The sequence below is a fragment of the Nuphar pumila genome, chromosome 8 (assembly GCF_984573655.1).
Source record: "Nuphar pumila chromosome 8, dmNupPumi1.hap1.1, whole genome shotgun sequence".
Lineage (NCBI taxonomy): Eukaryota > Viridiplantae > Streptophyta > Magnoliopsida > Nymphaeales > Nymphaeaceae > Nuphar > Nuphar pumila.
Genome location: NC_143256.1, coordinates 9,823,403 through 9,838,612, shown reverse-complemented (window position 1 = coordinate 9,838,612; position 15,210 = coordinate 9,823,403). Strand labels below are relative to the sequence as shown.

The 15,210-nt window shown below is 38.9% G+C and overlaps 1 protein-coding gene across 3 annotated transcripts; it reads left to right on the top strand.

The window, feature by feature from the left end:
• Positions 1-4,387: 4,387 nt before the first annotated feature.
• On the top strand, positions 4,388-14,941 carry LOC149829578 (polyadenylate-binding protein-interacting protein 12-like). 3 transcript variants are annotated; one of them, XM_090016024.1, is made up of 11 exons: positions 4,388-4,489; positions 4,630-5,304; positions 5,423-5,533; positions 6,023-6,067; positions 6,205-6,277; positions 6,390-6,502; positions 6,638-6,697; positions 6,776-6,823; positions 6,919-6,987; positions 14,259-14,320; positions 14,616-14,941. In XM_090016024.1, exons 2-11 carry the CDS (start codon positions 4,735-4,737, stop codon positions 14,671-14,673), a joined length of 1,209 nt encoding a protein of 402 aa, XP_089872150.1. In that variant the 5' UTR covers positions 4,388-4,489; positions 4,630-4,734; the 3' UTR covers positions 14,674-14,941. The 3 variants fall into 3 exon arrangements, with proteins under 3 accessions (XP_089872150.1, XP_089872151.1, XP_089872152.1); XM_090016025.1 differs by lacking the exons at positions 14,259-14,320; positions 14,616-14,941 and adding an exon at positions 7,820-8,062; XM_090016026.1 differs by lacking the exons at positions 6,023-6,067; positions 6,205-6,277; positions 6,390-6,502.
• The last annotated feature ends 269 nt before the right edge of the window (positions 14,942-15,210 follow it).

Below are 15,210 nucleotides of genomic sequence, written 5' to 3'. Positions count from 1 at the left end.
GTTTGTTGATAAGTTATTATAATTAAGCAAATTGGTCAAGGCAACTTAAGTAGACAGATACAGCACGTATAGTTCCAAAACACTGCACAGTTGGACTAAACTCAACGTTTTAGAATCCAGAAAGTTCAGCTTGTTTTTTCTTTCTTTGAAAATTTTACAAAAACCCATCCAACTTTTGGCTGTTTTTGAGAATTATTTTGTTAATTAGCCGTGTATTTGTAATATCTCAGAAATTAAGCTCATAAATGTAAATAAGTCAAAAGTTAGGAGGGTATTTAAAATTTTTCTTTTCTTTTTTGATAGACATGTACTAAGATTTCTATTCCCAACGCAACCATCCAGCTGACTCATTGGTTCAGCCACTTCATCTTGAGGGTAAGTTCGAAAGCCAGAAGATTGACAGAAAAAATGCAAGATTTTCAACATTAATTTTTGAAAGAAGTTTTTATAAAAAGTATGATTTTTGATAGAAAATTTTCTTTCACCGATATCAAAAATTATTTTTGATTAAGGCAACCGTTCAAAAAAGTGCTTCCTCCATCTTCATCTTCCTCCTACCCACCACCATTTTCATTTCTTTTCTCTCTCTACGAGGGTTTGATCAACCCCAATGTGACAAATATCGCGAGATTTATGAAAATCTCGCGATAATATTGTGAAAAATTGCTTGAAAGTTTAAAACGGCAATTTCTTGCAAGATTTTCAAAATATCACAAGATTTATGAAAAAACATAATATCATGATTTAAACACGATATTTACGTTTTAAAAGACTATTAATTGCGAAAAAATCCTATTTTTTATTTTTAAATCATTTTTATTAATATTTTCTTATAAAAATTAAATCTTATATTTTTTAATTAATTTTTATTGTCGAGATTTTGCCGAAAAAATGCGAGATTTATGGAATTTTTTCAATTTCTCGTGGCTTTTTAAAAAACAAGAAATGCCGATAAAAACTTTTGTCACTATGATCAACCCCTCCTCTCTTTATCATTTTTTTTTACATTTTCTATTTCGTTTTTCTCATGCTACACAAACAAGTAAAAAAAAATTATTTTATAAAAGTTATCATATCAAAACTTGTTAGAGGCAATTTTTTGTTTTCATGCGAGTTTTTTTTTTGCGTTCAAACGTGCCCTAAGACTATCTAGTTCAATAAAACACTTAGGAGGCATTTGATGCATTTGTTCTGGACAAGTGCATCCAAGATAAATTGTCTGGCCTTTTAGGGTCTGGCAATTTTTTCCTGCTAAACCAGCCACTTTGGCAGCACACAATAGTCTGGCGTTTGATGGAGGAGACAATTGTGTCCCGCCATTCAAACACCACCTTAGAGCATATTTGCCTGGCCCCAATCAAGAATCTTTCTCTTACAAATGGTGAAATAAAATTTCTCATTTACCTCACCCCTTGCATGCAAAACAAACCTGAAAAAATAAGGCAGTGAAATTCAAAATCATATTTGGGTGTGATTTGGAATCATATCATTTTCAATCACATGAAATGAAATAGAGCCACATAAGTTTTTTATCATATAATTAGACAAACGTGCCCTCAGATGCATCAACGTCCAGATCAATGCAACCATCTATATACATATATATAATTAGACAACCATCATTTTTAATCAGGTGCGTGTGATCAGCGGCGCACATTGAAAGTGCATTTTCAGACCCTTTAGCGGCAATGACCGCTGCTAAAGGTAACAAAATCACAAAAAAAAGTAAACGGACGAAAGGGTGTTCGACTATACCCCTTTCGTGTATATATATATATATATATATATATATATATCAGACCCTTTAGCGGCAATTGACCGCTGCTAAAGGTAACAAAATCACAAAAAAAAGTAAACGGACGAAAGGGTGTTCGACTATACCCCTTTCGTGTGTGTATATATATATATATATATATATATATATATATATATATATATATATATATATATATATATATATAGAGAGAGAGAGAGAGAGAGAGAGAGAGAGAGAGATGACAACCTATCTCTACCTCAATCTTAGGTCATCAATAACATTTTCAAAGAGAAATTATGCGCGTTGAACTTTATTTTTTGTTCATCCCAAATCATAGTTAACCTTGCGTATTCATAAACATGAAACAGTTGAATGCTCACCAAAATGTAATAAAAAAATGATCCGCCATGGATAATCAATACTTTTTCCCTATCATATAAGATAATCATCGACACCTAAACTAAGCTTAATATCATATAAATCGACACAAAAACTTGAGGCCTCTATCCATTTTGATTACCCTTCCAAAGTTTTGGGTATTGTCCCATTATAGCGCTTTAATCTTAGAAAATCATAAAAATTGCTTTTGCCATAAGTCTTGTTCAACAATGACCAACCACACAAGTTGAGCACTTTATTATTATTTTTCCACTCCTTGAGAAATTTCAAAACAAGAAAGTCTTTGCTATGGTTGCGATCAATTGGAGAAAAAGACCCTATAAATTTGTTGGATTTTGGATTTTGGATTTTGGATTTGTCCTACCGCTAATAATTTCAATATCCATTGCGAAAATATGTGAAATACTGGATTTATCTCGCTGATTATGTAGGCGTATCCTTCCATTTAGTTTATTTCATGGGCTTACCTTGTTTCAAAAAAAAAAAATGAAACCTTCCAAAAAAATTGCATATTTAAGTCTTATAAAAGGCCAAAGGATATAAGGTTCCTTCAAATTATATATATATATATATTTTTGACATTAACACAAATAAACTGCCCCAGGATCATAGACATGGACTAAACCCCAGGGAATCGTCCGTTCAAATCATCGTTTGAAAACTGTCCTAAGCATCCTTTAAAGCGCATTAAAACATTCTTTAAAAAGTCAAAGTTATACCTGTAAGGTTAGCTAAGACCCATAATGACAGATTGGGTTTGGTTTTAATAACACCATTAGCGACATTCCAAACCCATGTGCCACCCAACCAAAACCAACATATTGTTTATGCAACACAAGCCATCAATGCAAGCTTAATCAGATTGAAACGTGTTGTCTACTCAATGGTCTTATTCTAATAGACAACACCCACTTAATGAAAAGAAGAAAAAGATCTTGCACGAGTATTGGTTGGATGATTCAAGGGGTCAAACCGACCCACCCAGCCTACTTTGGATTAGGGTTTTAGGTTCTGACCCGAACTAAGTCGAATGGGTTGAGCTTGGATCCATTGCTGTGCTACCCAATTGAGTTCATGGGTTTTATTGGTTAGGGTTTCTGTTTTGTTATCCCTTTTTCAGGTTCAAGCCAAATGGCCCCTTGGATAAGTAGTGGACACTAGGGATGGCAGTGGGGCGGGGCGGGGGACAAGGTCTCCACCCCCCGCCCCGCCTCAAGATTTTATCCTCCATCCCCGGTGGGGAATGGATTTTATCCTCCATCCCCGCCATCATCCCCGTTTCATGTCCTCCATCTCCGGTTCAAACGGGGATGAGGCGGGGTGGGGCGGGGATATTGTGGGGAAAAGTGGTCGGGGCGGGGATCGTGGCAGGGATGGGGCAGGGCGGGGAAAAGTGCACGTCTATCCCCGCCTCCACCCCCAGACGGGGATGGATTTTAACCTTCGTCCCTGCCTCCATCCCCGTTTCATACCCTTCATCCCCGGTCCAAACGGGGCGAGGCGGGGCGGGGCGGGGCCCTGCTTTCCCCCGGTCCACTGCCATCCCTAGTGGACACCATCCATAGAAGTGGTGATTTAAAGATAACCACTTTGTTTGAGCTTTCACTTTTATCATAAGACCCCCAAGGTCCGATCCGACTTTCATGACTTGTTGGTTTAATGCTCCCCAATCGGCACCGTGATAGGTCTGCTCATTTGGATATTTGATTGCGTAGACGACTATGTAGAACAGTCCATTTGGGCACTTCTTGCTAGGAGCAGAGGTGTCTTGAACGAATCAAGTTTTTGTCTCGAGCATTTCTTTCTTTTTTTGTTTTTCCCTTTTTTAGATTTTGTCTTAGGTGTTCTGGATACTATTATTCCAAGAGCAGGGATGGAATGGTGTGGGACACCTAAAAAGTGTCTTGCTGGATGTCGTGGTTTAGGTGTCCCGTGCATGCGGCGTTTGTGGCAGCGGCATGGGGGCACAGACAGCAGTGACCCGGAGACACTGCTGCCCATAACCGATTACCACAAGAGTTACTCGTATGGTTTAGTTGACTTGCAATCCTGTCTGTTCATGCTCAGATGTTCCGTGTTCGATTGCCATTGAGATTATACATGTGACTAGTTTAGTGAGCGTGCCTTTAGTAAGCTACCCTTACCGGCTACCTCAAATTTAATACGTAGACGGACACTATTTAACCTGTACTTAGGCAAATATCAAAAAAAAAAAACTGTGACCGATTCCTCTCTCTCTCTCTCTCTCTCCATATATATAGAGTGGAGCGGGGGGGAAGAGGGAGAAGAAGAGAGTTGTGCTCTAATTCTCCTCTCTCTCTGAATCTGCGTGAGGTAATTCCTGAAGAAGACGATCCATGTCCTCCCGGATCGCTAAGAAAGACTGATCCTTTTCTCTTCCTTCTTCGTTTCTCCGTGGTTAAGTCGAAATTTTTCTTGTTCTCTCTTACTTACTCTCTCTGCCTCTGTGTCAGAGTGTATTTCTATCGTCGAAAAATGTGCTGATCGACGAAGTGGTGAGGGAGTAGAGAGAGTTTGGAGGGAGAGGAATAAAGCAGGCGATCGATCGCTTGGAGGCCATGGCCGTGGTGGAGAATGCGGGCGTCGGTTTGGGGATGAGCGCCGGTTCGTCGTCGGCGGGCCAGAACTTTGGGGAGGAGGTCCCGGCGAACAGGTTCGAGACGGCTGCTTCGGAGTCTTCGTCGCCGATGAATGATGGCGAGCAGGCGAAGGTTAAGCATTTCCCCAATTTGGGCCAGCAAGGGCATGTGCAGCTGCATAATGGGGACCTCAGGTTGAAGGTGCAGCAATTGCAGCAGAGGCCGTCATCCCAGGCATCCCTGCCGCAGGTGCTCGGCAACCATAAGCCGGCGGCGGCAAAGGCGGAGGTGGTGCCGAAAAATGGGATGCAGGGGTTACAGAACGGGGCGCTCGTGGCCGGACATCAGCATCGATCTAATGGTCTCGAGTTGCACGAGAATGGGGAGGTTGGTGGTGGTGTTGGGTTTAAGCGGGATATGAAGGAGCTCGAGGATCTTCTGTCGAAACTCAATCCGATGGCGGAGGAGTTTGTTCCAGGGTCGGGCGTCCCCTTCACGAACAATCTTGTGCTGCAAAACAATGACGGCGGAAATGGAAACCATAGAAGGGTGGGGGAAGAGAACCGATTTGATTCCTTTAATTGTTAAAAAAAAAGGGAGGGAAATTATTTTTGGGCATTTTTTTTGAGAAAATTTTGTGACTAATACTTGCTTCAAAAATGTTCAGAAGAAGGGTAATTATAATCAAGGAAAGCGGCGGATGAACAGTCGGACGAGTATGGCTCAGAGGGAAGACATTATTCGGAGAACAGTATACGTTTCTGATATTGATCAGCAGGTAATTCTACGCCGGCTTGATTGACGTTCTTGAAAACTTATTTTTTTATTTGATTTTATTTCTTGTTGTGCCTTTAGCAAAATGGGTACCGGAATTTGTTCATTTACCTATTCTGGTGTTTACAGTTTTATCTCGTCTCTGTAGGATTTTTTTGTACGCTTCCACTATTATTCAACCGTTTCATCTTGTAGGCTTGCTTTTTATTTATAGTTTCTGTAATCCACCACATACATCTGTAACAGTAACAATAGTGGTGTTGAACGATAAAAGAGAAATGATTGTGAAATCATCTTTGGTGTGAGTTGTGATAGGAGTGATCACCTTCTTTGTCCAGTGCTTACTGATTTTAGTTATCTCTTCTTGGTGTTTTCTTGGCTTCTATTTTATTTGCGTCGTTGGGCATATTTAGTTAAAGCAATAGGTATTTGCGTTTGTTTTTATGAATATGCCGAGCCCTCATGATAGTCTTCATTCTTGATGTTTGTCTAGGTCACGGAGGAGCAACTTGCAGCTCTCTTTAGCCATTGTGGACATGTGAGGCTTATGCAATCGATTTTTTTATATATTACTCGCATTTTGGTCATTGTTTTCCTCTAGCCTGTTTCATAGTTTCCAAAATTGCATGGTGGTATTTCCTTTTCCCTTGAAAGCTGACTGTCTTTTCACTGAAGGTCGTTGACTGTCGTGTATGTGGTGATCCAAATTCGGTTCTTCGTTTTGCTTTTATAGAGTTTTTTGATGAAGGTAAAAATTTGATTGGACATAAGGTGAATTTTACTTTATCATCATGGTTGGGCTTATTCTGATTCAGATGCTTCCGTTTTCCTTTTCCCCTCATGGATTGACGGGATTTCAGAAGGTGCAAAGGCTGCTTTAAGCCTTGCTGGTACTGTGCTTGGATACTACCCAGTGAGGGTGCTTCCCTCAAAAACGGCAATTGCACCTGTTAATCCAACTTTTTTGCCAAGGGTGAGAAGACATTTTCCTGTGCGGTGTTTAGTCTGTAAAACTAATTATATTTGGTTTATCTTCTACTTTACACTGTTAAAATCAACTGCATTAGCTTGTTAATTTCTGACAGCTAACCATCATATTTTTGTGCAGACTGAAGATGAACGTGAGATGTGTGCAAGGACTATTTATTGTACAAATATTGATAAAAAGGTGGAGTTGGAACATATCACATTGTTGTTTCATCCATGAAGTTATAAACTCTTGCTAATTCCTTGTTTACTGTTACAGGTTTCACAAACAGATGTTAAACTTTTTTTTGAGACACTATGTGGAGAGGTTAGAGCTTGTTGGTTTCATCAGAGCCTTAAAGTTTTGCTCTTAGTTGATGTATTTGATTTACAAAGAAACTAAACCTGATATCCTACGGTTAGGTTTATCGGCTGAGACTGTTGGGAGATTACCATCATTCAACACGTATTGCTTTTGTTGAGTTTGTGCTGGTAAGTGTTAATTGTTTGCTGATGTGCTTTTCCTTGATTGATCTCACATAGTGTTGGTCCGATGATGATGATGATGATGATGATGATCTTTATTTAATGATATTATTCTTAACTTGTTGGTCCTTAAACTAGGTTTTGTTTCACATAAAACAATACTTGTCCAGAAAAGCCACCTTGCAATTGCATAATACTATATTCCATTGCTTGTTTAAGAAAATGCAGCTAAAACTTATATTATACAATTGTAGTCTATGTTACAGAGACAAATAATTTCTGATTCTACTTCATGCCAAAGTGACCTAGCTGAATCCTTTTTTTTTTAAATATTCTGGAGTGCTTCTATGTGTGAACAAGTGTGCATGTGTGCGTGCTTGCACACATGCATCTGCAGGTGTATGTGTGCATGCATGTGCATGATTGCCTGTAAACTAAGTAAACTATATGCACAATATTACATGAAATATGTTCATGGAAAACTTACTGATATTTTATGTTCAATGTGGGCAATAAAGCCATTTGGTCTTTTCAACCGCTAATAATGCATAAACGCTTATATGTGTAAGGCTCCTTCTGGAGCCTGGATTGCAACAGTGACCACCACATGGTATTTCTTGACATTGCAAGGCTTGTAAATTTCTGCCTTTCTTTTCTAATCACTATGTTGAAAAAGGTTGCTTAATTTTTCATTTTGGTGTATTTCTCATCTTCATCTGGTCCATATTAAAGGTAAAATTGATAAAGTTATGGCAAAACTTTATTGTTTTTACAACTTACAAGTGATGACGATAATGGTGATGATTATCATCACTTTTTCATATTTATCTGTCGGCAGCTTGATTTTTACATTCAAACAAGCATGAGGAGATGATTTGCTTGGAAGCATGAGAAGTGATCTATTGGATGGTTGATAAGATGAATCTGTAGAAAGGAGTGAGTCTTCTATGTAGATGGTGGCGAAGATGTTTTTGGTTTTAGTTCACACTTTTGGTGATTTGTTATGTCTGTATTCGCTCTATGAGTGATGGCATGTATATGGATTCATTGAAGGCTGATATTGATGTATCTTTGGGAGCTAGTAGTTCTTATGCCCTGAGTTGTGGTGAGCGATTTAGTTAAACTAGATACTTTTTCACGCTGATTCTTATGTGTGGTTTGTTAGCTCTCCAAAAGAGGTCCTTGTAGAAGCTTCACAAGACTTCAGGCTCTCTTCAGTATTATTCTGCGTAAGTTTGGTATTTTCTGTGTTTCACTTTGCTGTAGGTTCCCTTTTTTTGTAGTGTTTTTCTCTTTTGCATAGGCGGAGATGTATTCCTGTGAGACTGTTTTGAATACAGCTGCAGTAGAATTTCTGTTGCGCACCTACTCCTGCCATTTAAGGTTTCTTTGATTGGATTGTCAAATGTGGAAGGTCTGCGTATTTTTTTTTATCTTTTTAATTGAGGCACCGAATAGTTTGCCTCAGAGTTGCCAGTCGGGAAAGCGGAAGCCGGAAGCGAGACACTTTCAAAATTTTAGGAAGTGAAAAGCACGGGATGTCTTAGAAGCGACCCAGAAGCGAAAAAAGAGAAAAAATAAAATAAATAAATAAAAATCAAAACACAAAAAAAATGAAAAAAGAAGGGACCCTAAATTGGAAAGCACGCTTCCCAGCACGTTTCGGAAGCATGCTTCCCCATGCCCTATGGCGCTTTCGGTAACCCTGATCTGCCTAGCTTTTTTGGGGGCTCACCGTTTAGGCTCCACCTACCGCCTTTGACAACTAAGATAATGATGTAGATGAAGGTAAATGCTCAATGACGATCATAACTATTCTTGAGAGAAATATTTACTATTGTTCCTGATATATACTATGAGGAGAATGCACGGGTTCTCTAAGGCTTGTGATATTTGTAGCTGATGGGTGCCAATTGGTGCTTTTGAAAGTTCACATGTCTTAACAGTTCAAAAGCATCATGATATTAAATTAGGTTGATGCAATGTCACATAGGTGCGGGTGTGAATGCGGATGCGGCACTTTAAACAAGCTTGTGTGCGGAGAGGGTATATATATATTAACAGTTTTAAGTTAACAATACGTATATGTGTATGCATTTATGTATTTATATATATATATATAATATAAATAAAATTAGACTTAGTTAGGGTTTACTAAATCTACTTTTGGACAGAAATGGACCTCAGTATCGTTGACTTTACCAAACACAAAGGAAGCCGTGTCCAAGTGTCGCACCCGCATGGGTGTGGGTGTGGGTGTGGGTGTGGTGGCCTGTTAGAAGAGTCTGTGTTACATACCGTGGATGTAAAGCAGGCCACTAACCAGGTGTTACATTAGGACAACCAGAGGTCCCATGTTCAGTTAACTTGTTAGTGCAATTTGAGGTCAATGTACCCAGAACACCACCACAAATGGAAAGATGAACTGGTAGGGCAGATACGGATGAAGAGAGGTCGGCAAAGTAATGAGACAGAGATTCACAAGGATTAGGTGAGGGTCATGACTGGGGCACGAGGGTGGAGTCAATGAAGGGATGAAAAAAAAGGTCAACATGGGATATGAGCCTCACTGAGGCAGGTAACAGAAAAGGTTGAAAATTTGGCATAGACAAGGATCCCTTTTTGTTGGGAGGTCCTAGGAATTAAGATTACTACCAGTCTACCACCTATCTAGGTTGGAAACTAACAATGAAAAAAATTAACAGGTCTACTGTTAAAATAATATGTATACAACATAAAACCAATCAACAATAAGCAATAGACAAAACTCATGTCGTTAAACACTGTAAATCAATTAATACGTGCATGTGTGAGAAAAAATATATATGTGTGTGTGTGTGTGTGTGTGTGTGTGTGTGTGTGTGTGTGTGTGTGTGTGTGTGTGTCATAGTTGGCAAACTTGTGACTCAGGCTCGGATCGGACCCCTACTGGGTCACCGAGGCAGCAGGTTGACTCGGATGAGTCAGGACTCTGTATTTTATAGTGTAAGCACATGTCTAAGACATGAAAATAACTAAACTTTAATCTAATATGTCTATAGATAAGTTACAAAAACATATAATTATACATGATTATTAACTTTTTTCATTGAACAATATTAGATTCTTCATAACAAGTGACTTTATATAAGAATTATGCATTAAAATAATAAAATACATGATAAAAAATATATTTAATGGGTTGGATCGGCAGTCTTGAATCGTGACCCAGTTGGGGCCGGGTTCGCCAACTGTGGTGTGTGTGTGTGAATTGTGAACTGTGAAAAAGATAAAAAAACAAATTATATATGAATTACGCACACTCACATAGATATACTCGGAAACAGTCAACCAGAAATATAACTAAAAAATATAACTCAGAAACAGTCAAACAGATTATATATGAATTACACACAGTCACACATACACAAATATATAAACAGTCAACCCGAAATATAACTAAAAAACATAACTAATAAACAGTCAAACAAATTATATATGAATCACACACACACACACACACATATATATATATATATATATATATATATATATATATATATATATATATATATATATATATATAAAACTGAAAAACATAAACCAAAACGGAAAAACAGGAAGAAGAAAAAAAGGAAAAAAGAAAAGAAATAAAGGAAAAAAAGAAAAAAATGGGGAAAAAGAGAAGAAGAAGAAAACAAAGGGAGGAGGGCGAGAGTTCAGAGGAGGAAGAAGAGAAGAAGAAAAAAAAAGGAAAAAAGGGAGAAAAAAAAATTGCAACAAACTGAGAGAGGGATAGAGAGAGCAAACCATACTTGACGAACCCGGCGAGTCGACTCGGAAATCACCCAAATTGGCTCGGATCGGACCCCAAATGGGTCAGCGATTCAGGTTGCTGATCTTAATGCCTATTATAAACTTTTTATCATTCTTTTTATGATTTTATGCACAATTCTTATACAAAGTCACTTGTTATGAATGATCTAATATTGTTCAATGAAAGATGTTAATGATCATGTATAGTTATATGTTTTTGTAGCTTAACCGTTGACATATTACAACTTGAAGTTTAGTTATTTTCATGCCTTATTCATGCTCTTATACTATAAAATATAGAGTCATAACTCATCCAAGTCACCGAGTCAACCCACGGACTCGCGAGTCAAGGGTTGGGCGATCTGAGCCCGAGTCACGAGTTTGCCAACTATTGGGCAAACAGGGAGAGAGAGAGAGAGAGATGCAACGCCCTTCCCCTTTTATGCTTCTGCTTGACACTGTTGACCAGGTTTGGATTAGTCCAAACCTGGTCAACAAAGTTAAAAAAAGGGGACAACTATCCTTTGCCTAGGCGGCACCTAAGCAAGCTAGGCAGTAAGAAGGCCCCCCACCGCCCAAACCCAAAAGCCCAAGCGGTGGGGCTGTGCCTAGTCTGCCCAGACGCCGGCTAGGCTTTGCCTTTGACAACTAAGATCATTATCAGTTCCAAAGGCAAAATCATCACTGGCCTTCACTTTTTATTATAATATTGAGAAAAAAAGAATAAAGTTTAATGATAATGTGACAACTTCAGGTAATTTTATATTAACAAAAAGGGAAACCAACTGATACAAGGTGAAAGAAAGAAAGCAGGCAAAGTGACAGGAACTAAAATATCATGTTTTGTTTTAATTTTGCATTTTGATTTCAACAGATATTCTCAAGTTATCTCTTGTATTTCTCTTATGTTTATTTTTTATAGATATTTTGTGTGTATGATGTTAGCATGCTGAAAGGTGCTCCACTTCCTTTTGCTAACAATTGTGATAGAATGCAACCCTTTATTTTGAGGGGTATACATCATTTCTTGAAGCAACTACAATGAAAATATCATATATAGAATCATACAGAATGAACTTTGTCCTCCGGCGAGTGGAGCAGAATCAGAAACCTCACTTTGCCATATGATCAAAGTTCAAACTAATCTTAGTATTAACTCTGTTCCTCGAGGAAAGTTGCTTTGCTCATTCTGCTTGTGATTTTTCATGTAAACACTTGTTCAAAGAAAAAGTTTAAATAGTTGGATATGGTAGACTGGCCTTCATGTTAATTGTCCAGAATCTGTTTTTGCATCACCATAAAAATTGCAATTTTTATCTATTATGACCTTATTTTTGACGTTTCCTTCAAAGCTATTGATGCCTATGGAACCTGAAAATTTGTATCCTCTCCCATGGGAATGGTTCAGATGGTGACATGTGGCTTCCAGATGCTTATCAACTTAAAAGTTGCCTTGAACTTTTCTTTCTTCTTCTATCCTTATTCTATTTAAGTTTGACCAATGCAGCTACTTTGCATTTTCTATGGTATTATTTTCCATATCAAGCTACCTTTACTAGCGCCCTATGTCATACGGACTCTTCTAACAGGGCACCGCACCCGCACCCAGGCGGGTGCGACACTTGGACACAACTTCCTTTGTTTAGGTGAAGTCAACCACACTGAGGTCCATTTCTATCCAAAAGTAGATTCAGTTAACCCTAATCAAGTCCATTTTTATCTATATTATATATAAATACATAAATGCACACAAATACATAGTGTTAACTTAAAACTGTTAAAAATTATATATATATCCTCCCCGCACCCAAGTTTTTTTAAAGTGTCGCATCGCCGCATCCGCATCCGCATCCGCATCCGCATCCGCACCCGCACCCGCACCCGCACCCGCACCTATGTGACATAGCTAGCACCTTAGTGGAGTCAACAGAGGATTGTTTTTTATTTCTTCGCTTCTATTTTAATCGGACTATGCAGTCCACAAAGAAATACCCTTGGAACATGTCTTGAATGAACAACTTCTAGGAGCAGGATATGAATTTGAGCCCAATCTCATCCCTTGGCAGGAGCCTTCTATTTTTGGTTATCTTACATATCACCATCTTCATGTGCTTGTGTTATCTCATAGAACTGTACTTGGGCTTAGCTTGTCTAGGATTATTTTATTGGGAAGCTAATTTGCTAGTATACTACCAGTTTGAGCTACTGAAAGTTTGAGACTCTGAATTACGAGTAATGAATTTTGGTTATATTTCTGAGGCTTGAGATCCTCCAACTCTTTCATTTTCTCCCATGGTCTCTTTTCTTCCATGTTGAGGCCAGTATTCACCTTTGTGTTTGTGTCGCGATAGTTGTTTCTACCCTATGGACAGATGAACTGACAAACTTATGTCACTGGACTCTGTTTTAGTTCCCTAATCCCCTTACCTTAGTTGAGATCCATTTTAGACCTCTATGTCATGCATGCTTCTTGAACTTGATCCCACCATACAGGTGCATGAGCTCAGAAACTTATGTTACCATACTCCACGGTAACCGCCATCCATGTCCCTGTGATTCTTGAAATAACATTATGAAAGTCTATTTGATTCCCCTTTGTTGCACACAGGCATAACTTGATCTGACCATGTGAGCACTGGGCATTTGTTTTCACAAGTCTGAATTTACCAGGATGTTTCTTTTCTTGTACATCGAACTCTTTTGTTCAAGTTTAGAAGAATCATGTGCTCAGAAACTTATATTTCTATAGTCCATGTTAACTCTGATTTCCACATTCCTGTGTGATGTTCTTGAAGTAACATGTTATGCAAATCTACCTGTTTCCTTTCGTTGTACACAGGCATCACTTGATCGCACCATGCAGCATTTGCCAGGATGTTTCATTTCCTAACATATACATCCACCTCTTTGCTTCAAGTTTAGAAGAATCATCTAGACATCACTGTTGTCATTCTTGACTAGGTTATCATTATCACGCCTTATCCCATCTAGGATGTAGTTGTCGTGAAGCTTTGGATGTTAGCTTGTTTTTGTTTCACATCTTCCTGATATACCTGCCGCGTAAAAGTTGAAAAGCAAAATAAACTTGTCCAGAAGCATTTTGTTCATGATTTTGTTTCTTCCCTTGACTGCCATGGATGTGTTATAGTCAATCCTCCTAGACAAAGCAATTTAAACAATCTTTGGGATCTGCCAATATTCCAAAAAGTTATGCATCAAGCAATTTTGCAAATAATGGGACTCCATTGTGATGAAATGGATTCATGAGAGCTTGGTTAATTTCTTCCACTTGCTAATTTCAACTATTCGGGAAGCTTTTCTTATCTTTTGAATGTGACCTGCTAACAAAGTCTTGTATCTGGAAAATCTATGAATCTGTTTCATTTATCAGTTAGTCATAGAGCCTAATTTCCTATAGTTGAAGGATTATTTGTTAATTTTAATTTTTGGAGACTAATGACTTGTGGGATTTTCTCTTGCAGGCAGAAAGTGCTATCAATGCATTGAACTGTAGCGGTGCCATCTTGGGCTCCTTGCCTATAAGGTATTAACTACGAATAGGTAGAGTTGGGCAATGGGCCGGGCGGCCCGGCCCAGCCTGCCACATGCCGGGCGGCCCGGCCCAGCCTGCCACATGCCGGGCTTTTGGCCTGGCCTGCCCGAACCAGGCCGACACAGGTCCGGTCCGGCTCGGCTTGGCCTGCGGCCTGAAGCCTGGCCCGGTCCATTAGCGGGCCGGCCCGGTCTGGTTGCCCACCCCTACGAATAGGTCAACCAGATGCTTCTTCCTATCTATCTAATCCTCACTAATTTTCTCAATATTAACAAATTCTGTGCAGGGTGAGCCCGTCTAAGACGCCAGTGAGGCCTCGTTCTCCTCGTCCTCCCATGCATTGAAAGCAGATAGTTCGTAGGTGGCACAAAATGTTAACTTAATCTAAGTATTCCATCTGGTCTAGCTGTACGTCAGTTCTCTCCACAATGGATTTGCTTCGTTAGTTTGTGATGTCCTGGGGGTGAACTTGTCTCTTGCTAGCATGTAGAGTTTGGTTGGAATTTCGAGGATTTGCAGTTTATCTCAGTAAATTTTGAGGTGTGCTGTTGCAGATGTTCCAAGGATTCTTGGATTTTATCTTTCAATGACTAATTTATTTTCTTCACTGAAGGGATTACACGAGTACTTTCTTGAAAGTTTTTAAGTAGACTTCATGTTACTAATGCCTATCTTCATATAAGATTAATAGTTACTGGAAACTCATTCACATGGCTAAATTGGAAGCCATATTAGAATGATTAGGCAAGGTATGTGTAACCAGGTACTTGTAACGTTCGGGGCTTTCCATGTTAATCTTCGTGTGCCGTAAGAAAATACTGCTGTTTTCTGGTTTTGCTCTCTGCATTTTTCTGAAGGCCATTACAATACATCGAAATGTT

What these genes read in the sequence shown, in the direction of transcription:
- LOC149829578 (XM_090016024.1), top strand. Translation starts at nt 4,735, where the DNA reads ATGGCCGTGGTGGAGAATGCGGGCGTCGGTTTGGGGATGAGCGCCGGT. An exon ending in ATCCAACTTTTTTGCCAAGG is followed by an intron (nt 6,503 to 6,637) that starts GTGAGAAGACAT and finishes ATTTTTGTGCAG; the next exon opens with ACTGAAGATGAACGTGAGAT. An exon ending in TTGGGCTCCTTGCCTATAAG is followed by an intron (nt 14,321 to 14,615) that starts GTATTAACTACG and finishes AATTCTGTGCAG; the next exon opens with GGTGAGCCCGTCTAAGACGC.